Source organism: Mobula birostris, chromosome 24 (assembly GCF_030028105.1).
Source record: "Mobula birostris isolate sMobBir1 chromosome 24, sMobBir1.hap1, whole genome shotgun sequence".
NCBI classification, from domain to species: domain Eukaryota; kingdom Metazoa; phylum Chordata; class Chondrichthyes; order Myliobatiformes; family Myliobatidae; genus Mobula; species Mobula birostris.
In genome coordinates this window covers 1037349-1063693 of record NC_092393.1, presented here as the reverse complement: position 1 = coordinate 1063693, position 26345 = coordinate 1037349, and the positions used below count along the sequence as shown (strand labels likewise).

The 26345-nt window shown below is 44.3% G+C and overlaps 1 protein-coding gene across 3 annotated transcripts in view; it reads right to left on the bottom strand.

Moving 5' to 3' along the window:
* Positions 1-26345, bottom strand: part of xylt2 (xylosyltransferase II) — a 312882-nt gene that overhangs the window by 8519 nt on the left and 278018 nt on the right. For all 3 annotated transcript variants that reach the window (XM_072242003.1, XM_072242005.1, XM_072242004.1), the window contains 2 exons: positions 10755-10950; positions 2436-2769 (listed from right to left, as the gene is read on the bottom strand). In XM_072242003.1, the coding sequence (XP_072098104.1) occupies positions 2436-2769; positions 10755-10950 (530 nt within the window). The remainder of the gene's footprint in view (positions 1-2435; positions 2770-10754; positions 10951-26345) is intronic.

The following is a 26345-nucleotide window of genomic DNA, read 5'->3' as shown; positions in this document are numbered from 1 at the left end:
TATCCCTTGATAATCAATGTTCCCTCAACTATTTGGAACTTGCCTTATATTCTAACAGGAACAGACAAACTCTGTACACTCAAAATTTCACTTTTGAAGGCCTCCCATTTACGAAGGCTCCTTTTGCTAAACCTGTCCCAGTTCACACTCAGCAGCTCCTTTCTGATGCCATCAAAAGTGGCCTTTCTCCAACTTAGAACCTTAACAGGAGGACCAATCCTAGTCTTCTCCAAAATTATCTTGAAAGTAATGGAATTATGATCCACAGATTTCTGCCAGGTGCCGTGTCTCGTTCCCTAATAGGCGACCCAGTATCACACTCTTCAGTTCGGACCTCTACATATTGGTTAAGGACAAGCTCTATCCCATCCAGCCCTTTTACAGTATGGGATTCCAGTCAATATATGGAAAGTTACTGATATCACAACCTTAACTTTCGTGAATCTCTCTATAAATGTTTTCCTCTAAATCTTGCTGACTACTGCATGGTCTATAATATAATCCTATTAACATGGTCATCCCTTTCTTGTTCCTCAGTTCAACCCATCTAGCTCCTCTTGAAACCAAGTCTCACTAGTGGCTACAAAGTCATAATTCCACACGCCGATCCATACTAAACTCATCCACCTTACCTACAATACCCCTTGCATTGAAATAGATGCAACTTAGAACATTATTTCCACCATATTCAACCTTTTGAATCTTGCCATTGTAAGTAGGCTTAACATCATCTTTCCCCACTACCCACTCCATTATCTGCCTGGCATTCTGTTTCTCATTCCCAGGCACCTTTTGTTTAAACCCCCTAGCAAATTCCCGGAGTCCAAGTGCACATCTGCCTGTCTGTACAGATCCCATATTGATCCCAATCATCCAAAACTCTTGGCAGTGCCTAATTCTCAAATTATCTCAAGCCTGCTTAATATCCCAACTGGCCCCATTCACTTCAGAAATCTTGTGTTCAATCACCACAATTTACTGATTTAGTGATACAGTGTGGAGAAGGCCCATCCGGTCCTTTGGAGACATGCCAACCCAGCAATCCCCCACAAACCCAATTAACCCTAATCTAATCATGGTACAATTTACAATGACCTATTAATTTACCCATTACATCTCTGAACTGTGGGAGGAAATCAGAAAACCCAGAGAAAACCCACACACTCCAAGGGGAGGACACATAGACACTCCTTACAGATCGGCACTGGAATTGAACTCTGAACTCTGGAAAACCTCGTGCTGTAATATTGTCATGCTCATTGCTACGCCTTCCTGGCACCCAAACAACAGCTTGTGTGATCTCAAGCCTGCCAAGGTTTATAAACTTATAAGGGGTATAATCAGAGTCTTTTTCACAAGCATATGTTTAAATTGAGAGCAGAAAAAATTAAGGGAAATTTAAAGGACAAATTAACCAGACACAGAGGGTCGTGGATTGGGGTTATCTGGAAAGAGCTGCCAGACAAGGTGGTAGAGACAGGTACAATAATAGTGTTAGAAAGCTTTTGGACAGGTACTTGTATAGAAAAAGAAAAAGAATAGAGCAAATTCAGGATAATAGGGTTAGTGTAGAAGACATCTTGGTTAGCATGGATGAGTTGGGCTAAATGGCCTGTATCTTTAATGTACAACTTAATGACTAAAATATTCCACTGCAGAAACCTCACTAACTAATCCACGATGGCCTAGATTGAGCAGTTTGTATCAGTCAGGTACTGCACAGGGATTGAATGTTGGATTTATTTCAGATATTCCCTTTCTCAAAATGAAATCAGATTTAATACTGACATACTGCATGTTATGAAATTTGTTGCTTTGTCTCACCATGTCTGGACTGTAACTTGCAGACTAACCTAGGACTCCACTGACCTGGGCAACTCAGTATACACCAAACCATCCACAGAATGGCAGATATGTTTCTTCCTGGCTTGTGGCATCAGTTAGATGGGGCCAGTAATCCGCAACTACTGCAATGTGAGGCAGCTACCAGCCTTGTACCATCTAAAGGAGAGTGGCAGCCGGCCCCTGACCCCACTGTGTCCATGCCAATAATCCTGCAACCAATTTTACACAAATCTTAACCATTTTATTCCTCAGACTTTCCCATTAATTCCCCTTTATTACACTCCCACCAAAAATAAATTCATCCCACAATCAAAAAACTAGGGGCAATTTACTGCAGCTAATTTGACCAACCAACACACGCTTTTCTGATATGGCAGAAAACCAGGTTATTCAATGGTAACCCACAGTCTCAGGGAGAATATGCAAAGTGACACAGACAGCATAGAGGTCAGGACCGGGCAGTGTAGCCACTGCACTGTTGTGTTTTTATCTCTGTTGTTTGGCATTCTCAATCTGAAAGATGTGGAGCCAATGCAGCTCTTCTTTGGCAATTTTAGAATGTGGCTTGAACATAAGAGGATTGAACGTACCTTTTCTGAGAGGCCGCTTTCCACTGAAGGCCAAAGGAATCACCAAGAATTTGGTTTCTGCTAGCAGGGTCCAAAGATGCAGCACTCGCACAGTCCAACTGCCTGGCCTCAGAGGGTGGTTCAACGGGGGCTTGTACTGGGTAAACTCAGCCTCGGAGTCCACTGTAATGTCATAGGAAGTGGCAATGATATACGTGGGATCAATCCACACCACCGTGGCTGTCATATTCGGACCTTTAGCCCACCTCTGCATGGCAATGGGCTCATCAAAAGGTGAAATCAAACCACCAAAATTTCGGAACAATCGCTCCTTGGGATCCCATTCTGTTCCCACCTAAATAACCAGGGAAGGGGAATGGTAAAGAATTAGTTCATTCTGCAACACACACAAAATGCTGGAGTAACTTAGCAAGTCAGACAATGTCTATGGAGGGCAGTAAACAATTGACATTTCAGTCTAAGGCCCTTCATCAGCACTGGCAATAAGAGGTAAGAAGTTAGAATAAGAATGTGCAAGGCAGGAAGTCCCAACTCTCCGCATTGGGCTTCAGGTCTTATACCAACCATTTGAATTAATAATGGTTAAACATCAACAAACATTATACTGCTCTGAGATACAAAAACAAAAAAAAAAAGAGATGCTATATTGTAGCAAAATCAATTCATCTTTGATAAGCCTTTGATAAGGTCCCACAAAGGAGGTTAGTGTGCAAAATTAGAGCAAATGGTACTGGGGGTAGGGTACTGACATGGATAGAAAAATGGTTGGCAGACAGGAAACAAAGTGTCGGGATTAATGGGACCTTTTCAGAATGGCAGGCAGTGACTAGTGGGGTACTGCAAGGCTCGGTGCTGGGACCGCAGTTATTTACAATATACATTAATGATTTAGATGAAGGGATTAAAAGTAACATTAGCAAATTTACAGATGACACAAAGCTGGGTGGCAGTGTGAAATATGAGGAGGATGTTGAGATAATGCAGGATGACTTGGACAGGTTGGGTGTGTGGGCAGGTGCAGTTTAATACGGATAAATGTGAGGTTATCCACTTTGGTGGCAAGAACAGGAAGGCAGATTACGATCTGAATGGTGTCAAGTTAGGAAAAGGGAAGTACAACGAGATCTAGGTGTCCTTGTTCATCAGTCACTGAAAGGAAGCATGCAGGTACAGCAGGCAGTGAAGAAAGCTAATGGCATGTTGGCCTTCATAACAAGGGGAATTTATAGGAGCAAAGAGGTCCTTCTGCATTTGTACAGGGCTCTGGTGAGTCCACATCTGGAATATTGTGTGCAGTTTTGGTCTCCAAATTTGAGGAAGGACATTCTTGCTATTGAGGGAGTGCAGTGTAGGTTCACGAGGTTAATTCCCGGGATGGCGAGACTGTCATATGTTGAAAGATTGGAGCGACTGGGGTTGTATACACTGGAATTTAGAAGGATGAGAGGGGATCTGATTGAAACACATAAGATTATTAAGGGATTGGACATGCTAGAGGCAGGAAACATGTTCCCGATGTTGGGGGAGTCCAGAACCAGAGGCCACAGTTTTGGAATAAGGGGTAGACAATTTAGAACGGAGTTGAGGAAAAACTTTTTCACACAGAGGGTTGTGGTTCTGCGGAATGCTCTGCCTCAGAAGGCAGTGGAGGCCAGTTCTCTGGATTCTTTCAAAAAAGAATTAGATAGAGCTCTTAAAGATAGCGGAGTGAAGGGATATGGGGATAAGGCAGGAACGGGGTACTGATTGTGGATGATCAGCCATGATCACAGTGAATGGCGGTGCTGGCTCGAAGGGCTGAATGGCCTACTCCTGCACCTATTGTCTATATAAGTAAGAAGTTGGTCTTAAGTGGTAGACATCTACATGGACTTCAGTGAGGCCTTTGACAAATTCCTGCATGGATCCTGGGTGAGATAGCAAATGGATACAAAGTTAGCTTGGTGGAAGGTGGTAGTGGAAAGTGTGACCAATGGGATCGCTGCTGGGTCCCCTGCTGTCGGTCAGATTTATTAACAATTTGGATGAAAATGCTGGTTAGTAACTTTGTTGATGACACCAACATTGAAGGCACAGTAGACAGTGAAGTAGGCTACAACGGATCTGCTGAGGTGGGGAAGAGAGGGAGAGAATGGGTGGAATGGAAGGAGGAAGAGGGGTTGGGGAAGAGAGGGAGGCGGAGAGATAGATAGTCGAAGAGACAATGAAAGATGGAAGGGGAGGGGGTAGAGAAAGGGAGATAGGGGTAGGGGGAGGCAGTGCGAGGAAGGAGTGGGAGGAGGGGAGGGAGTGAGAGAGAGGAAGGGATAAAGTGGGGAAGGGAGGGGAGTGGGGGAGGAGGAGAGAGGGTGGGGAGGAGAGAGGACAGTGGAGGGGAGGGGCAGTGGGTGAAGAGAAGCAGGGAGGGAGAAATTTTCTAATTTAATGTCACCTTCATCCCAGTGTTCTCCTCCCACACACCTGTTTCTCTGTGTTCACTTTCCAGCCATTCTTCTAACCTCCAACTGGCTCCAGCTGCCCATCACTATATAGTGTCTCCCTAACAATAGACTCTATAGTTAAGGTGACAGATAGGTGATTCTGTGGATGCGAAAAAGTAACACAAATGGTAGTTTGCCTCCCAGGTGCCAGGGTCCGTGACGTTTCTGAATGCATCCACAATATCCTGAAAAGGGAGGGCGAGAAGCCAGAAGTCGTGATACATAATGGTACCAACGACGTAGGTAGAAAAGGGGAGGAGGTCCTGAAAACAACACAGGGAGTTAGGAAGAAAGTTGAGAAGCAGGACCTCAAGGGCAGTAACCTCGGGATTGCTGCCTGTGTCATGCGACAGTGAGGACAGGAATGCCATGTACAAAAGGGACTTGAATCCGAGGGGTACCAATATTCTTGCGGGCAGGTTCACTAGAGTAGTTGGGAGTGGGTTAAACTAATATGGCAGGGGGACAGGAACCAGTATGATAGAGCTGAGGATGAGCCAGCAGGTTTACAGGTAGATGATGGGTGTAATATGAATGTAAGGAAGGACAAGCCAATGATTGGGTACAAATGCAGACAGTGCAAAGAGTTAAATTATACCACAGAGGCAGAATCCAGAAGGGTGAAGAATGCAGGACTGGAGATGCTGTATTTAAATGTGTGTAGTATTTGGAACAAAGTGGATGAAATTGTGGTGCAATTACAGATTGGTCGGTATGATGTTGTGGGCATCACTGAATCGTGGTTGAAAGAAGATCATAGCTGGGAGCGTAATATCAAAAGATATAATTTGAGTTGATTGGATAAGCGGAAGGCATAGGTGGTGAGGTGGTGGTGTCGCTCTGCTGGTAAGAGATGGTATTACATCTTTAGAAAGAAGTGGAAGAGGTGACATAGGGTCAAATAATATTGAATCTTTGTAGGTGGAATTAAGAAACTACAAGGGGAAATACCGTTATGGGAATCATTTATAGGCCTCCAAATAGTAGTTAAGATGTGGGGTTGAGATTGTAAAGGGAGCAGGAAAGGGCATATAATAAGAGTAATGTCACATTTGCAATGAGGGACTTTAATATGCAAGAGGATGGGAAAATCAGGTTGGTGTCGAATCGTAAGAGGGAATTTGTTGAATGTTTATGAGATAGCTTTTTAGAGTAGCTTGTGCTTGAACCTACTCAGGAAAAGACTATCTTAGATTGGATGTTGTGTAATAATGCAGATTTTGTTAGTGAGCTTAAGGTAAAGGAACCCTTAGGAGCCAGTGATCATAATATGATTGAATTCTTACTGTAATTTGAGAGAATGAAGCATAAATCACATGTATCAGTATCGCAATGGAATAAAGGGAATTACAGAGGCATGAGAGAGGAGCTTGCCCAGGGGGATTGGATGGGGACAACGGCAGAGCAGAGGTGGCTGAAGTATCTGGGAATAGTTCACAAGGTGCAGGATAGAAGAAGGATAGAAGAAGGTGCAGGTCCCACAGAAGAAGTTGTTCTCAAATTGCAGGGGTAGGCAACTGTGGCTGACAAGAGAAATTAAGGACTGCATAAAAGCCAAGGAAAAGACATATAATGTAGCAAAAGTGAGTGGGAAGTTCGATGATTCGGAAGTTTTTGAAATCCAACAAAACGCAACTAAAAAAGCCATAAAGGGAAAGATTAATTATGAGGACAAACTACCCGATAACATAAAGCAGGGTACTAAAAGTTCTTTCAGTTATATTAAGAGTAAAAGGGAGGGGAGAGTTGATAATTGGACCACTGGAAAATGACGTTCGTGAAGTAGTAATGATGCTGGGGGACAAAGAAATGCTGGATGAATTTAGTAAGTACTTTGCATCTGTCTTCACTGTGGAAGACGCTAGCAGTGTACCAGAGCTCCGTGAGTGTCAGGGTGCAGGAATGAGTGCCATTGTTATTACAAAGGAAAAAGTGCAAGGCAAACTTAAAGGCCATACAGTGGATAAGTCACCTAGACCAGATGGACTACATCTTAAGAGTTCAGAAAGAGGTTTTTTCTCCAGTCCTGCTGAAGGGTCTCGGTCCGAAATGTTGACTGTATTATTTTCCATAGATGCTGACTGGCCTCCTGGGTCCCTCCAGCACTTTGTGAGTGTTGCTTGGATTTCCAGCATATGCAGATTTTCTTTTGTTTGTGATTCTGGCATGGTTCTAGAGGACTAGAAAACTGCAAATATCACTCCACCCTTTAAGAAGGGAGGAAGGTAAAAGAAAGGAAATTATAGGCCAGTTAGCCTAACCTCAGTAGTTGGGAAAGTGTTGGAGTCATCATTAAGGATGAAGTTTCGGGGTACTTGGACACTAATGATAAAATAAATCAAAGTCAGCATGGTTTCTGTAAAAGGAAATCTTGCCTGACAAATCTGTGAGTTCTTCGAGGAAATAACAAGCAGGGCGGACAAAGGAGAGGCAGTGGATGTCACTTACTTGGATTTTCAGAAGGCATTTGATAAGGTGCCACACGAGGCTGCTTAGCAAGACAAAATCCCATGGCGTTACAAGAAAGATACTGGAATGGATAAAAGAATGGCTGAGAGGCAGGAGGCAGCAAGTAGGGATAAAGGGGGCCTTTTCTGGTGGGCTGCCAGTGACTAGTGGTGTTCCTCAAGGGGTCAGTATTGGGACCACTACTTTTCACATTGTTTGTCAATGATTTGGATAATGGAATTGATGGCTTTGTGGCAAAGTTTGCAGATGATACGAAGATACATGGAGGGGTAGGTAGCGCTGAGTAAGCAATGCGATTTAGACACATTGGAAGAATAGGCAAAAAAAGTGGCAGATAGAATACAGTGTGGGGAAATGTATGATAATGCAACTTGGTAAAAGGAACAAATGTGCAAACTATTATCTAAATGGGGAGAAGATTCAAACAACAGAGGTGGAAAAGTACTTTGGAGTCCTCCTGCAAGGCTTCCAGAAGGTTACAGGTTAGAAACGCAGAAAACCTACAGCACAATACAGGCCCTTTGGCCCACAAAGTTGTGCCGAACATGTCTCTACCGTAGAAATTACTAGGCTTACCTATAGCCCTCTATTTTTCTGAGCTCCTTGTACCTATCCAAAAGTCTCTTAAAAGATCCTAATCGTATTCGCCTCCACCACCATTGCCGCAGCCCATTCCACGCACTCACCACTCTCTGAGTAAAAAACTTACCCCTGACATCTCCTCTGTATCTACTCCCCAGCACCTTAAACCTGTGCCCTCTTGTGGCAACCATTTCAGCCCTGAGAAAAAGCCTCTGACTATCCACAAGATCAATGCCTCTCATCATCTTATACACCTCTATCAGGTCACCTCTCATCCTCCATCACTCCATAAAGAAAAGGCCGAGTTCACTCAACCTAGTTTCATAAGGCATGCTCTCCAATCCAGGCAACATCCTTGTAAATCTCCTCTACACCCTTTCTATGACTTCCTCATCCTTCCTGTAGTGAGGCGACCAGAACTGAGCACAATACTCCAAGTGGGGTCTGACCAGGGTCCTATATAGCTGCAACGTTACCTCTCGGCTCCTAAATTCAGTTCCAGGATTGATGAAGGCCAATACACCGTATGCCTTCTTAACCACAGAGTCAACCTGCGCAGCTGCTTTGAGCGTCCTATGGACCCGGACCCCAAGATCCCTCTGATCCTCCATACTGCCAAGAGTCTTACCATTAATACTATATTCTGCCATCGTATCTGACCTACCGAAATGAACCACTTCACACTTATCTGGGTTGAATTCCATCAGCCACTTCTCAGCCCAGTTTCGCATCCTATCAATGTCCTGCTGTAAACTCTGACAGCCCTCCACACTATCCACAACACCTCCAACCTTTGTGTCATTAGCAAACTTACTAACCCATCCCTTCACTTCTTCATCCAGGTCATTTATAAAAATCACAAAGAGTAATGGTCCCAGAACAGATCCCTGAGGCACTCCACTGGTGACCGACCTCCATGGAGAATATGACCCCTCTACAACCACTCTTTGCCTTCTGTGGGCAAGCCAGTTCTGGATCCACAAAGAAATGTCCCCTTGGATCCCATGCCTCCTTATTTTCTCAGGTTGAGTCTGTGGCAAAGAAGGAAAATGCAATGTCGGCATTTATTTCAAGGGGAATCGAATATACCAACAAGGAGATAATACTGAGGCTTTATAAGACACTAGTCAGGCACACTTGGAGTAATGTCGACAGTTTTTGGCCCCATATCTCAGAAAGGATGTACTGTCATTGGAAAGAGTCCAGAGGAGGTTCATGAGGATGATTCTGGGAATGAAGGGGTTAATATATGAGGAGCGTTTGGCAGCTTTGGGCCTGTACTCACTGGAACTTAGAAGAACGCGGTGGGATCTCATTGAAACCTAACAAATATTGAAAGGATTAGATCGAGTGGATGTGGAGAGGATGTTTCCTATGGAGGGGGGGTGTCCAGAACTAGATGGCACAGCCTCAAAATTCAGAGGCAACCCTTTAGAACAGAGGTAAGGAGGAATTCTCTTAGTCAGAGAGCAGTGAATCTAGGGAAAGCTCTGTCACAGAAAACTATGGAGGCCAAGACCGTGGGTATATTTAAAACTGATTGGTCAGGGCATCAAAGGTTATGGTGAGAAGGAAGGTGTATGGGGTTGATCAGGATCAGCCATGATGGAATAAGAGCATAAGAGATAGGAGCAGCAGTAGCCATCTGGCCCATCGAGCCTGCTTTGCCATTCAATAAGACCATGGCTGATCTGGCCATGGACTCATCTCCACCTACTTGCCTTTTCTCCATAACCCTTAATTCCCCTACTATGTAAAAATCTATCCAACCTTGTTTTAAATATATTTTCTGAGGTAGCCTCCACTGCTTCATTGGGCAGAGAATCCCACAGATTCACCATTCATTGGGAAATGCAGTTCCTCCTCATCTCTGTCCTAAACCTACTCCCCGAATCTTGAGGCTATGTCCCCTAGTTCTAGTCTCACCTACCAGTGGAAACAACTTTCCTGCCTCTCTTGTTTATCCTTTTCATAATTTTATATGTTTCTATAAGATCTCCTCTCATTCTTCTGAATTCCAGTGAGTACAGTCCCAGGCAACTCAATCTCTCTTCATAGTCTAACCCCCTCGTTTCTGGAATCAACCTGGTGAACCTCCTCTGCACCACCTCCAAAGCCAGTACCCTTCTTCAAGTAAGGGGACCAGAACTGCATGTAATACTCCAGGTGTGGCCTGAGTAGTACCCTGTACAGTTGTAGCATAACCTCCCTGCTCTTGACTTCAATTCCTCTAGCAATGAAGGCCAACATTCCATTTGCCTTCTAGATTGCCTGCTGTACCTTCAAACCAACCTTCCATGATTAAAAAAATCACAAAATATTCTGTGAATGGCAGAGAAGACACAATGGGCTGAATAACCTAATTCTGCTCCTATGTCTTATGGTCTTACTAGCCTCTGTCTCACATCCGCTATTGTATAGCCACACACAGGCAATCTTTTCTTTTTTCTCTGTCTTGATTCAGGGTCTTTCCCTAAAGTGTTGCCTTCATAATTACTGCTTGATACACTTCCACTGTTCTGCTCTTTGCTCCAAATTGCAGCATTTTTTGTCCCCACCCATTATGTTCTGTTTCTGTCCACCACGTGCAGGTGTCTTCTCCTTATTCAAAAAAGCCATTGGAAATCACAGAATGAAGAAGGTGGTTGACAATTGTTCGTTATTACTGGCTATGCTGGGAACAGAAGGCAGCAAGGACACAGCTTAAGAAGGTCAAGTTCAAAAACTGACTGTATAAATGGCAATGTTACATCTGTCTCATTCCATTAGAGAGTGTCGGATTGGTTACCTCCAGGGTCTGGAGTCGGTCAATTTTAGGGTTGAAATTTGCAAGACGGAGCATGGATCGAGGTGACATCCAGATTTCCAGTGTTTCTTTCCGTCCTGTAGTCGTGTTCTTAACTTGCTGCATCACCAAATAACCTTGGAATTGGTCATCGTAGAAGTAAACATTAACAGAGAGTGGATAGCCCAAAGGCTCATACCTAAAAAGAGGCACAAGTATTTTTTAAGACTTCCAAGATCAAACAAGTAAAAATAAACCATACAATAAAAACAACACACATCAAAGTTGCTGGTGAACGCAGCAGGCCAGGCAGCATCTGTAGGAAGAGGTACAGTCGACGTTTCAGGCCGAGACCCTTCGTCAGGACTAACTGAAGGAAGAGTGAGTAAGGGATTTGAAAGTTGGAGGGGGAGGGGGAGATCCAAAATGATAGGAGAAGACAGGAGGGGGAGGGATAGAGCCAAGAGCTGGACAGGTGATAGGCAAAAGGGATACGAGAGGATCATGGGACAGGAGGTATCCCTTTTGCCTATCACCTATCCAGCTCTTGGCTCTATCCCTCCCCCTCCTGTCTTCTCCTATCATTTTGGATCTCCCCCTCCAACTTTCAAATCCCTTACTCACTCTTCCTTCAGTTAGTCCTGACGAAGGGTCTCGGCCTGAAACGTCGACTGCACCTCTTCCTACAGATGCTGCCTGGCCTGCTGCGTTCACCAGCAACTTTGATGTGTGTTGCTTGAATTTCCAGCATCTGCAGAATTCCTGTTGTTTGCATACAATAAAAATATCCTTTCCTACCTAATATCCTCTTCCTCTCCACCTCAACACACTATTCTTCCCCATCTTGACATACTCACCTTCACACTAACACACTTGCCCCCTCCACTATGATTTGCTCTTCTTGTAACCTCTAACAAACCCCTCCATACCCATTGTGACACTTCATTTCTTCTAAGCTATTCTTCTGCCTTACACTGTTCTCCCCTTCTATCCTCTATCATGATCTGCTCCTACTCGCCACTGAACCTGTGTTCCCCTTGTGTCCCACCAGGCTTCTCCTCTCCCACCCAAATTTACCATTCCATCTCTCCTAACTTGCTTCATCCCACCACCTGAGAACTGACTACATGACATAGGAGATATAGGAGAAGAATTAGGCCATTAGTCTGCTCCATCATTTCATCATGGCTGATCCATTTTCATCTCTGCCCAATTTCCTACCTTCTCCCTGTAACTCTTCATGCCCTGACTATCAAGAACTAACCAACCTCTGCCTTAAATATACCCAATGTCTTGGCCTTCATAGCTGCCTGTGGTAATGAATTACACAAATTCATCACACTCTGGCTAAAGAGATTCCTTCTCATCTCTGTTCTAAATGGCCGTCCATCTTCTCTGAGGTTGTGCCCTCTGGTCCTAGACTCCCCAGCACAGGAAACATACTCTCCACATCCATTCTATTGAGGTCTTTCAACATTCAGTTGGTTTCAATGAGATCCCCCTGCCCCACCTCATTCTTCTGAATTTCAGTGAACACATGCCCAGAGCCATCAATCGGGCATCATATGGTAACCCTTTCATTCCAGGAATCATTGCCGTGAACCTCTTCTGAACCCTCTCCAATGTCAACCCTCTCCTTTCTTACATAAGGGGCCCAAAACTACTCACAATACTCCAAGTGAGTCCTACCAGTCCTTAACGTTACACCCCTGCTTTTGCATTCTAGTCGTCTTGAAATGAACGCTAATAATTTCAAGTTCCGGTGTGCCCAGGTGCAAGGTTGGATCGCCCTGGGTGCTGAGCTAATGTGAAGAGCTTGAGAGCTGCATCAGGCTGGGCGGCGAAATGTGGGCCTGGAGTGTGTGACTGGGTGGCGTGGTCTAGGCCAGAAGCTTTTCACTGCATCTGGTTCCTAGTGCAAGGTTCAATTCGCTGTTTAAACGCTGGCCCAGATCAGAGGCAAGAGCCAGTTTTGTTCATTCTTCGCGATGGCCACTCTTCTCTCCATGGCACTGGAGCCTTTTACTGTTCTGTTGTCTGATCAAATGCCAGCCCAGACAGACTGGAAAGAACAGGGTGTTGGGATCCAGGGCAAAAGCCGGTTTTGCTCGCTCTCCGCAATAGTCACTCCTCTCTCTATGACACTGAGGCTATGAAGACTGCCCCGGCTGATGTGCTCTGTGCCCGCTAATGATGAACTGATATGTGAGTGTTGGTCTGACAGCGGCTATATGACGTTAGGTCTTTGAAAAGATCTGGTATGTCGCCAAAGACCCTTGCAAATTTCTACAGATGTACCATGGAGAGCATTCTGCTTGACTGTATCACTGTCTGGTATGAGGGAGGAGCTGCGGAGAGTTGTAAACTGAGTCTGCTCCAGCATGGGCACTGGCCTCTGTAGCCTCCAGGACATCTTCAAGGAGCGATGCCTCAAAAAGGCAGCATCCATCATTAAGGAACCCCGTCTTCCAGGACATGCCCTCTTCTCATGAATACCATCAGGGAGGAGGTACAGGAGCCTGAAGGCACACACTCAATGATGCTTCTTCTCCTCTGCCATCAGATTTCTGAATGACATTAATCCCATGGGCACTACCTCACTACTTTTGCCCTACTTAATTAACACACATATAAACACACAAATAAAAATGTTAAATTAAAAATACATACTGCAATTCAGTTTTTCATTGTTATGTATTGCATGATACTGCAGCTGCTAAAAAAAAACAAATTACACAATATATGCAGTGATATTAAACCTGATTCAAATTCCAACCTGCAAAATAACCTTTAGGAAATCCTAGACAAGGACTCCCAAGACTCTTTGCACCTTAAAGTTTTAAATTTTCTCTCCATCTAGAAAATAGTCCACGCTCTTATTCCTTCTATCGAAGTGTATGACCATACACTTCCCAACACTGTATTCCATCTGCCATTTCTTTGCCCATTCTCCAAATCTAAGCCCTTCTTCAACACTACCTGCCCCTCCAACTACCTTCATATCATCTACAAAGCCATCAATTCCATCATCCAAATCACTGACATATAATATAATGGTGATAACGGGTCGAGGCCAGGTAGGTTATCTGTGAAGAATAGAAACAGCAAGTATGTCTGTGAGGCCGCTGTTCTGTACTGGGTGTCAGATGTGAGAGGTCCGGGAGACTCCCAGCTTTTCGAAAGGCCACATCTGCTCCAGGTGCATCGAGTTGCAGTTCCTTAGGGACCGGGTTAGGAAACTGGAGCTGCAGCTCGATGACCTTCATCTGGTCAGGGAGAGTGAGGAGGTGACAGAGAGGAGCTATAGGCAAGTAGTCACACCAGGGCCTTAGGAGACAGGTAAGTGGGTAAGAGTCAGGAGAGGGAAGGGGAAGAGTCAGATACTAGAGAGTACCCCTGAGGCTGTCTCCCTTAACAATAAGTACTCCTGTTTGAGTACTGTTGGGGGAGACAGCCTACCTGGGCAAAGCAACAATGGCTGTGCCTCTGGCACAGAGTCTGTCTCTGTGGCTCAGTAGGGTAGGGAAAGGAAGAGGATGGCAGCAGTAATAGGGGACTCTATGGTTAGGGGGTCAGACAGGCGATTCTGTGGATGCAGGAAAGAAACGCGGATGGTAGTTTGCCTCCCAGGTGCCAGGGTACAGGATGTTTCTGATCGCGTCCATGATATCCAGAAGTGGGAAGGTGAACAGCCAGAGGTTGTGGTGCATATTGATACCAACGACACAGGTAGGAGAAGGGAGGAGGTCCTGAAAACAGACTATAGGGAGTTAGGAAAGAAGTTGAGAAGCAGGACCTCAAAGGTAGTGATCTCGGGATTATTCCCTGTGCCACACGACAGTGAGTATAGGAATAGAATGAGGCGGAGGATAAATGTGTGGCTGAGGGATTAGAGCAGGGGGCAGGGTTTCAGATTTCTGGATCATTGGGACCTACTTCGGGGCAGGAGTAACCTGTACAAAAAGGACGGGTTGCACTTGAATCCGAGAGGGACCAATATCCTGGCAGGGAGGTTTGCTAAGGCTATTGGGGAGAGTTTAAACTAAAATTGCTGGGGGGTGGGAACCAAACTGAAGAGTTGGAGGAAGGGGCTATTGGCTCACAAATAGAGAAAATGGCAGTAAATGTCCACGTGAGAGCCCTCCAGAAGTTTGGGAGGTGGGGTAAAGAAGGAGGGCGAGGGGAATGGGGAGGGGGAGGAGGAGGAGGGAGAGGGGGAATAAATAAATAAATGGAGCAGATTCGGGTAAGGCTGATCTTTTTCCGCTGATCAGGCATGATGGGTGTTCGTATCAGAAGCCAACTCAACCCTAAATAAAAGAAAGGCAGGGTCAAGCGGAGAGGCCATTGTCGGAGTGTGCCAGTGATACAGTGGGAAGGCTTTGACTTAACAGGCTTTGGCAAGAAAAGGGGGAGGCACAGATAATAAGAGGTTAGCAGGTTAAGAAGTCAGTGCAGTGTCCCCCTGTGGTCATTCCCCTCAGCAACAGGTACAGTTCCTTGGATACTGCTGGTGGGGAGGACCCATCGGGGTACAGTAACAGCAGCCAGACTGGTGGCATTGTGGTCGGCTCTGAGGCTCAGGAGAGAAGGATAAAGTCAGGCAGTGCGGTAGTGATAGGGGACTCACTAGATAGGGGGTCAGACAGGGGATTCTGTGGCCACAGAAGAGACACCAGGATGATGTGTTACCTCCTGGCTGCTAGGATCCAGGATGTATTGAAGCAGCTGCAGGATATTCTCAAGAGGGAGGGGGAACAGCCAGAGGTCATGGTGCATAATGGCACCAATGCCACAGACAGAAAAGGGGGAAGAGGTCCTACATACTGAGTACACAGAGTTAGAATCGAGGCTGAAGAGAAGGACCTTCAAAGTAGTAATCTCTGGGTTACACCCTGTGCATGGGCTACTGAATGAGTGACTGCGGAGAGGCTGCGGGGGGTGGGGGGCAGGGTTTCAGGTTCTCAGATCACTGGAAGCTTTTCTGGGGAAGGGGTAAACCTACCAGAGGAACAGGTTGCACCTGTACTGACAGAGCACCAATATCCTGCCCAGGAGGTCTGCTAATGCTACTTGGGAGGGTTTAAACTAGTTTTGCAGGGGTATGGCAAACAGAGCACTAGGTCAGTAAGTGAAGGATCAGATAGGAAGGTAGATGTCATGGAAGATATTGAAAGGGGAAGTATTAAAAACCAAAATTGAAATAACAGGTATGATGGGTCTGACTGTTTGAAGTTTGTGTCTTTCAGTGTTAGGACTATTATGGGTTAAGGTGATGAAGTTAGAGCCTGGAACTATAAATCTGTAGCCATTACTGAAACTTGGTTGCGAGAGGGACAGGAATGGGTGATTAATGTACCAGGTTTTCAAAGTTTTAGAAAAGATAGAGGAGGAGGTAAAAGAGGGACGGGGAAGTTGCACTACTACTGACACTATCACAACTGTACTCGAGGAGACATAATGGAGGGTTCAGACACTGATTTCATTTGGATAGAATCAGGAATCGGAATCACACTGATGGGTTTGTACTACAGACGACCCCCCCCCCCCCACCACTCCTACTAGCCACTGGGACATTGAGGAACAGATACGTAAACAAATAAGGAAATGTGTAAACACAAAAGGGTTATTGTCATGGGGGATTTCAACTTCCTTAATATAAATGAGGAACTTCATAGTGTAAAGGGTTTAGATGGGGCTGAATTTGTTAAGTGTATCCAGGAGGGTTTTTGAAATCAATATGTAGACAGTCAATGAGAGGAGCGGCAATACTGGACCTGGTGTTGAGTAATGACTGACATTTCAGTGAGTGAGCAGCTAGGGAACAATGACTACAACTCCTTAACTTTCAGGATAGCTACAGATAAAGATAGGTATGGTCCTTGTGGGAGAGTTTTAAATTGGAGTAGGGCGAGTTACAAAGGCATTGGGTAGGAATGAAAAAGAGTTAATTGGGAACACTTCTTTTTCTGCGAAGTCCACATCAGACATGTGGAGGGTGTTTAAAGATCAGTTGCACATTCTACAGGAAAGGCCTGTTTCGGTTAGAAGGAAGATTAGAGAACCTTGGATGTCCAGAGAGTTGATAATTTAGTCAAGTAGAAAAAGAAAAACTATGTAAAGCTTCGGAAGTTAGGATCAAACAGAGCACATGAACAGTGTAAAGAAGCTTGAAAAGAACTAATGAAGGGAATTATTAGAGCCAGGAGGGGCCATGAAAAGTCCTTGTTAAGTAGGATTGAGGTGAATTCCAAGGCATTCAGTACATGCATCAAGAGCAAGAGGATATCTAGGGAGAGGGTGCTTAAGAATAAAGAGGGGAACATTGCTTGAATACGGAGAATGTGAGTGAGGTATTTAGTGAGTACCTTGCTTCAGTATTTACCAGGGAAAAGGACATGGAGGACCTGTGTTGTATGTATAAATACGTTAGGGCATTTAAAGGTCAAGGAAGAGGAAGTATTGGGCCTCTGAATGAGTATTAAGGTGGATAAGTCCCCAGGTCCTGATTGGATTTACCCTAGGTTATTGAAGGATGTAGAAGATGAGATTGCTGGCCCTTAACCAATATCTTTGTGTCCTCTCTAGCCACAGGCAAGGTCCCGGAGGACTGGCAAGTGGCTAGTGTTGTTTAAGAAGGGAGCAAGGGAAAACCTTGGGACTTATAGACCGATGAGTATCACACCAGTTGTAGGGAAACTGCTTTATACTTTATACTTGATACTTTATTGTCACCAAACAATTGGTACTAGAACGTACAATCATCACAGCGATATATGATTCTGTGCTTCCCACTCCCTGGATTACAAATATTAAATATTAAAAATAGTAAAAATTAGTAAATATTAAAAATTTAAATTATAAATCAAAAATAGAAAATAGAAAAATGGAAAGTAAGGTAGTGCAAAAAAACCAAGAGGCAGGTCCAGATATTTGGAGGGTACGGCCCAGATCCGGGTCAGGATGCTTTCAGCAGTCTTATCACAGTTGGAAAGAAGCTGTACGAATCTGGCCGTACGAGCCTTCAAGCTCCTGAGCCTTCACCCAGAAGGAAGAGGGATGAAAAGTCTGTTGGCTGGGTGGGTCGTGTCCTTGATTATCCTGGCAGCACTGCTCTGACAGCGTGCGGTATAAAGTGAGTCCACGGACAGAAAATTGGTGGAGAAAATTCGAAGGGATAGGATAAATGAGCACTTGGAAACTCATGGCTTAATTAGGGAGAGCTGAGTTTTTTGACAAGGTGATGAGAGACTCGATGAGGGTAGGGCAGTGGATGTTGTTAACATGAATTTTAGTTAGGCATTTGACAAAGTCCCTCATGGGAGGCAAATCCAGAAGATTATGTTGCATGGGGTCTGTAGCAAGTTGGCTGTTGCATTCAGAACTACCTTGCACAGAGAGGACAGATGGTAGTGGTTGAAGGGACTTAGCTGAGCTAGAAGTCTGTAATTAGTGGTGTTCCACAGGGACCTGTGCTGGGACCTCTGCTGTTTGTGATGTATATAAATGACCTGGATGGAAAATGTAGATAGGTAGGTTAGAAAATTTGCAGATAATATCAAGATTGGTGGAATTGCGTATAGTGTAGAAGACTGGCACACAATATGTGCAATATACATTATTTGCAGATATGGGCAGAAATATGGCTGATAAACTTTAACCCAAATAAATGTGAGGTGTTGCACCTTCGTAAGAAACAAGCGTGTAAGGAGACATACAGCGTTAAGGGCAAGACCCTAACAACCTTACTGAGTATAGAGATCTGGGGGTCCAAGTTCATAGCTCCATAAAAGTGGCTTCAAAGGTTGATAAAGTAGTTAAAGCCACTTATGGAATGTTTGCTTTTATAAGTTGAAGCACTGAGTCCAAAAATCAAGAGATTATGTTGCAACTTAGTAAAACTCTGGTTAGACCACATCTGGAGTATTGCGTACAGTACTGGTCACTCCACTAAAGAAAAGATGTTGAGGCTTTGGAGAGGGTGCAGAAGAGGTTTACCAGGATGCTGCCTGGTTTAGAGGGCATGTGCTATCATGAGAGACTGCCCAAGCTTGTTTTTTTTACCTCTGGAGCATTGGAGACTGAGGGGAGATCTGATAAAGGTTTATAAGATTATGAGAAACATAGACAGAATATTTTTTTCCCAGGGTAGAAATGTCTAATACCAGATGGCAAGCATTGATGATAGGTTCAAAGGGTATGAGAGGGGTAAGTTTTTTTACTCAGAGAATGGTGGATGCCAGGAATTTGTTGCCTGGTATGGTGGTAGAAGCAAATACATTAGAGGTTTCTAGGAGATGGTTCGATAGACACATGAATGTGAGGAAAATAGAGGGATATAGACATTGCATAGGTTGGAGGGATTAGTTTTGGGAGGGTTTTTGATTTACTTTTTAGCTGGTTTGGCACAGCATTGTGGGCTGAAGAGCCTATTCCTGTGTTGTACTATTCTATGTTCTGGGTTGTATTTTCCAGCATACTGCCAGTGTCTTTTACAGTGAAGACTAATGCTTAATATACTAATACTTACTCAATTCATCTGCCATTTCCTTGTACTCTATTACCACCTCTCCATTTTCCAGCAGTCTGATATTTATTTTTGCCTCTCTTTTACTCTTTATATATCCGTAGAAACTTTTGGTATCCTCTTTAATATCATTGGCTTGTATTCCATCTTTTCCCTCTTTAAGCAACACACACAAAATGCTGGTGGAACGCAGCAGGCCAGGTAGCATTTATAGGAAGAAGTACAGTCGACATTTCGGGCCAAGACCCTTCGTCAAGACAAACTGAAAGAAGAAATAGTAAGAGATTTGGAAGTGGGAGGGGGAGGGGGGAGATCTGAAATGATAGGAGGGAAGAAGCTAAGAGCTGGAAAGGGATAAAGTAGTTAAAGCCACTTATGGAATGTTTGCTTTTCTAAGTTGAAGCACTGAGTCCAAAAATCAAGAGATTATGTTGCAACTTAATAAAAGGGATACAGAGTTGGAGAAGGGGGAGTATCCCTTTTGCCAATCAACTTTCCAGCTCTTGGCTTCTTCCCTTCCCCCTCTTGTCTTCTCCTATCATTTTGGATCTCCCCCTCCCCCTCCCACTTTCAAATCTCTTACTATCTCTTCTTTCAGTTAATCCTGACGAAGGGTCTCGGCCCACTACATCGACTGTACTTCTTCCTATAGATGCTGCCTGGCCTGCTGCATTCCACCAGTATTTTGTGTGTGTTGCTTGAATTTCCAGCATCTGCAGATTTTCTCGTGCCCTCCTCTACTGTAAAGATGAAGCCACACTCAGGCTGGAGGAACAACACCTTATATTCCGTCTGGGTAGCCTCCAACCTGATGGCATGAACATCGACTTCTCTAACTTCCGCTAATGCCCCACCTCTCCCTCGTACCACATCCGTTATGTATTTATCTTTTACTATTATATATTTTTTCTCTCTCTCTCTCCTTTTTCTCCCTCTGTCCTTCTCACTATACTCCTTGCCCATCCTCTGGGCTTCCCCTCTCCCCCTTTCTTTCTCCCTAGGCCTCCCGTCCATCCCATGATCCTCTTGTATCCCTTTTGCCAACAAACTTTCCAGCTCTTGGCTTCATCCCTCCCCCTCCTGTCTTCTCCTATCATTTCCGATCTCCCCCTCCCCCTCCCACTTTCAAATCTCTTAGTAACTCTTCCTTCAGTTAGTCCTGACGAAGGGTCTCGGCCCGAAACGTCGACTGTACCTCGTCCTAGAGATGCTGCCTGGCCTGCTGCGTTCCACCAGCATTTTGTGTGTGTTACTTGAATTTCCAGCATCTGCAGATTTTCTCGTGCCCTCCTCTACTGTAAAGATGAAGCCACACTCAGGCTGGAGGAACAAAACCTTATATTCCGTCTGGGTAGCCTCTAACCTGATGGCATGAACATTGACTTCTCTAACTTCCGTTAATGCCCCACCTCCCCTTCGTACCCCATCCGTTATTTATCTTTTACTATTATATTTTTTTTCTCTCTCTCCTTTTTCTCCCTCTGTTCATCAGCAATTTTTATGTGTGTTGCCGGGGTTCACAAAGTTACTTCTTTCATTTCTTTTACATCTTTTTCTTTCAAGTGTGATTCGGCTACTGTTGGACCCTGTGATCTACATTTTGGTGGTGTGTTTTCAGGCCAGTTGAGCGATCTGACACTATGCTGTCTCCGAGAGGGTTCCACAAGGCGTACCAAGAAGGCTAGAGATGGGACACAAGCCCAAGATTGACTCCACTTCTTGCTGATCTCGCCAACAGAAGGGTTGTGGAAGATTGAAATCGAGGCTGTAGTGGAACATGAGAAGGTGTTCAATGCTGACTACCAGACTCTCACTTGCTCCTCCCAGAGGAAGGTCCCTTGTGTTTAAATGGTCTCCCTCTCTCCCTCGATGCTGTCGGAGGATGGTGCTGGAGACCTGCGTTGGTTTACTCAACACGGTTTGTGGATTGTACTCTGTATTTCACGCTGTGCTGTGTTTCTGGTTGCTGGTCACTCTTTTTTTTAATGCTGCTTTGGGCGATTTTGGGGCAGCCTGCAGATAACTTACACTGAGTTGAACTGAGTATGCCCAGACTCTTTCAATTTTATGTTTATATTCTGTATTATTCGTTTTTTTTGTTGCCCTTTGTGCGATTTCTTTTGTGTTTGGAGGGGAGGGGCTTTGATGTTTGCCATTGAACAGTTCCATGGTTTTCTTTGTTTCGTGGCTGTCTTTTGGAAAGACGAATCTCAGGGTTGTACACTGTGTACATATTTCGATAATAAATTGTTCTTTGAACTAGTGTCCCCTTCCAATCAATGTTAGCTAACTGCTCTCTCATGCTTCTGTAATTCCCTTTACTCCACTCTAATACTGATACCTGTAACTTTAGCTGCTTCCTCTCAAGTTGCAAAGTGAAGTCTATCATATTATGCAAACACAAGAAAATCTGCAGATGCTGGAAATTCAAGCAACACATACAAAATGCTGATGGAACACAGCAGGCCAGGCAGCATCTATGGAACATAGAATAGTACAGCACAGTACAGGCCCTTCAGCCCACAATGTCGTGCCGACCCTCAAACCCTGCCTCCCATATAAGCCCCCACCTTAAATTCCTCCATATACCTGTCTAGTAGTCTCTTAAACTTCACTAGTGTACCTGCCTCCACCACTGACTCATGCAGTGCATTCCACGCACCAACCACTCTCTGAGTAAAAAACCTTCCTCTAATATCCCCCTTGAACTTCCCACCCCTTACCTTAAAGCCATGTCCTCTTGTATTGAGCAGTGGTGCCCTGTGGAAGAGGCGCTGGCTATCCACTCTATCTACCCCATATAGGAAGAAGTAAAGTCAATGTTTCGGGCCGAGACCTGTCGCATTAGGTCCTGACGAAGGGTGTCGGCCTGAAACATCGACTGTACTTCTTCCTATAGATGCTGCCTGGCCTGCTGCGTTCCACCAGCATTTTGTGTGTGTTGCTTGTCTATCATATTATGATTACTGTCCCCTAAAGGTTCCTTTAACTTAAGCTCTAATCAATTCCAGTGCATTGCACAATACACTCCGGAAATAGCTGATCCCCTAGTGAGCTCAACCTCGAGCTGTTCTGAAAAGCCATCTTGTAGGCATCTACAAATTCCCCTTCGTGGGATCCAAAACCAACCTGATTTTCCCAATCTACTTGCATATTGAAATCCCCTATGACTATCGTAACATTGCCCTTTTGACAAGCCTTTTCTATCTCCCTTTGTATTTGTAGCCCACATGCTGGCTACAGTTATACAATATGTAACTCTTATTAGGGTTTTTTCACCCTTGAAATTTCTTAGCTCTACCCATAAAGATTCTACATCTTCTGATCCTATGTCACCACTTTCCCAGGATTTGATTTCATTTTTACCAACACAGCCACACCACCCCCTCTGCCTACCTGCTTGTCCTTTTTATACAATGTGTATCCTTAGACATTAAGTGCCCACCTATAATCTTCCATCATCCGTGACTCAGGGATGCCCACAACATCATCCCTACCAATCTCTAGCTGTGCTATTAGTTCATCTACCTTTTCCATACACTGTGAGCATTCAAATATAACACCTTCTGTCCTGTATTCATCACCCTTTTCAATTTTGCCCCCCTTTTATATTGTAACTCATCCTGCTGACTACAATTTTGCTCTATCACCAGCCTGTCCTTGTAAGAGTCTCACTATATACACTGCCTATGAAACTTCGGCTAATTTGGGCAGCCACTTAATTTGCACAAAATATACTGTCCCAATGTGTCCTAATTAACCAGAATCCTCTGTATTAAGAAGATGGAAGTATTAGATGTCTTGGAATACTTAAGGACGAATAAATCCCCAGAGATGGATGAGATCTATCCCAGGGTGCTAAGGGAAACAAGGAGGGAAAATGCTGGACTCTGATGGAGATTTTTGCATTCTCATTGCCACTAGTGAGGTTTCAGATGACTGAAGGATAGGTAACGTTGTTCCTTTATTTAAGAATAGCTGCAGGGGAAAGTCAGGTAACTACAGCAGGCTTTACATCAGTGACAGGGAAATTATTGTGAAAAATTCTAAGGGACAGGAATTATGTAAATTTAGAATATGAGGGGCTGATTAGAAATAGTCAGCATTGGATTGTCAAGAGGAAATCCTGTCTCATAACTGGACTGTGCTTTATTAAAGTAATAAAGGGGACTGATGAAAGCAGGATAGCAGATATATTTAAGAAGGGCTGCAAAAAATAGCTGGGAACTATTGACCAGTAAGTCCAGCATCTGTGGTAGTTAAGTTACTGGTGATGAATCTGAGGAATATGTTATACGTGCATCTGAATAAACAGTATTGATAAGGGGTAGTCAACATGGCTTTGCATATGGTAGACTATGTATTACAAAATTGATTGATCTATGATGTGAACAAGAAGGACCACGGTGGCATTGCAATAGCCGTAGTCTATATGGACCTCACCAAGGCCTCTGATAAAGTTCTAAATGGTAGTTTATTCTGGAATGTTAGATCTCATGGAACCTGGATAACTGGAGATACAATTAGCTTGATGGTAAGAAGGATAGTGAAAGGTTGCCCCTTGGATTGGAGGCCTTTGATTACTGTCATGGGTCAGTGTTGGGTCCATTATTGCTTGCCAACTACATCAACAGTTTGGATAAGAATGTAAAAGACATGTTTAGTAGAGTCATAGAACAATAAAGCACAGTAAAAGGCCCTTTAGCCCACCTAGTCTGTGCCAAACTATTGATCCACCAAATCCCATCAACCAAGACCTGGACCAATGCCCTCCATAACCCTCCCATCCATGTACTTGTCAAATACCCTCCAAGTACTTGTCCAATACCCTCCGTACCCTCCCATCTACTTGTCCAATACCCTCCAAACCCTCCTATCTACTTGTCCAATACCCTCCAAACCCCTCCCACACATGTACTTGTCCAATACCCTCCAAAACCCCCCATCCATGTACAGGTGGCCCCCGTTTTCCAAACGTTTGCTTTACGACACCTCACTGTTACAAAAGACCTACATTAGTTACCTGCTTTTGCTAACAGGTGTTTTCACTGTTACGAAAAAATGCAGCGCGCCCCCGAACAGCCAAGCTCCTCCCCCAGAACTGCATTCTAGCCACCATTGCTTAAACATGTGCTTTATCTCGATTTATTTTGTGCATCCGTTAGCAAGATGAGTTCTAAGGTATCGGAAAAGCCTAAAAGAGCTCGTAAGGGTGTTACACTTAGCATAAAACTAGACATAATTAAGCGTTTCGATTGTGGTGAACGAAGTAAGGACATTGTCCGCACGTTGCACTTGCCAGCATCCACCATTCACACTATTTATATGCAGAGAGAAAGCTGCCGATGTTACTGTTGGCTCTGCTCTTAGCTGGCATCCAATAATGGATAACATGGAAAGTCTATTGCTTGAGTGGATTGATGGGTGAACAAAGCGTGGTGTTATCATATACTTAAGGATAAATCAGTCAGTCTTTTTAATAAGCTGAAACAGAAAGCACTGGATGATGGTGATAAAAGTGTTGCGAAAGTGGAATTTAAAGGTAGTCATGGGTGGTCTGATCAGTTTCTGAGGCGAGGGCAGCTTCATAGTTTAACGTTTACCAGAGAGAGTGCTTCAGCTGATACTGAAGCTGTCGAAAAGTTCCCAGCAGAACTGAAGAAAATAATTACAGAAGGTGGTTATTCGTATAAGCAAGTGTTTAACTGTGACAAAACTGCAATTTATTGGAGTCTTCCTGATTCCAGGAAGTGAAACTACACTGTAGATACATTATTTCTACTTTATATAGGCTGTGTATTTTTATGGTTATTTGGTATGATTTGGCAGCTTCATATTTTAAAGGTTATTGGAGAGAGTGTTTCTGCCGAGAGTGCTTGTGTGAGATTTTCGTTGCACTAGACAGTGCTGCAGAAAAGTACTTCTACTTTATATAGGCTGTGTATTTATCATATCATTCCTGCTTTTACTATATGTTACTGTTATTTTAGGTTTTATGTGTAATTAGGCATAATTTGGTAGGTTATTTTTTGGGTCTGGGAACGCACAAAATTTTTTCCCATATTAATAAATGGTAATTGCTTCTTCACTTTACGACATTCCGGTTTACAAACCGTTTCATAGGAACGCTCTACCTTCGGATAGCGGGTGAAACCTGTACTTGTCCAATACCCCTCCATAACCCTCCCATCCATGTACTTGTCCAATACCCTTCAAACCCCTCCCATCCATGTATTGTACAATACCCCTCCAAACCCCTCCCATCCATGTACTTGTCCAATACCCTCCAAACTCCTCCCACCCATGTACTTATCCAATACACTCATAGCCCCCATCCATGTACTTGTTGAATACCGATCCATACCCCTCCCATCCACGTACTTGTCCAATACCCCTCCGTACCCCTCCCATCTATGTATTAGGAAAAGGTCCTGAAAATAGACTACAGGGAGTTAGGAAAGAAGCTGAGATGCATAATCTCAAAGGCAGTAATCTCGGGATTACTGCCTATGCAATGCAACAGGACGACAGGAAAAGGGTGAGGTGGAGGATAAATGCGTGGCTGAGAGATTGGAGCAGGGGGCAGGGATTCAGATTTCTTGATGATTCGGGCTTATTTTGGGGTGGATGTGACCTGTACAAAAAGGACGGGTTGCACTTGAATCCGAGGGGGACCAATATCCTGGCAGGGAGGTTTGCTAAGGCTATAGCGGAGAGTTTAAACTAGAATTGCTGGTGGGTGGGAACCGAACTGAAGAGACGGAGAAAGGGGCCATTGGCTCACAAATAGAGAAAGATTGGAGACAGTGCGAGAGGGAGAACAGGCAGGTGATAGAGAAGAGATGCGCTCAGACTGATGGTTTGAGATGTGTCTATTTTAATGCAAGAAGTATCATGAACAAAGTGGTTGAGCTTAGAGCGTGGATCAGTACTTGGAGCTATGATGGACTTGGATGGCTCAAGGGCAGGAATGGTTACTTAGAGTGCCGAGTTTTACATGTTTCAGTAAGGACAGGGAGGGAGGCAAAAGAGGTGGGAGTGTGGCACTGCTGATCAAAGATAGTGTC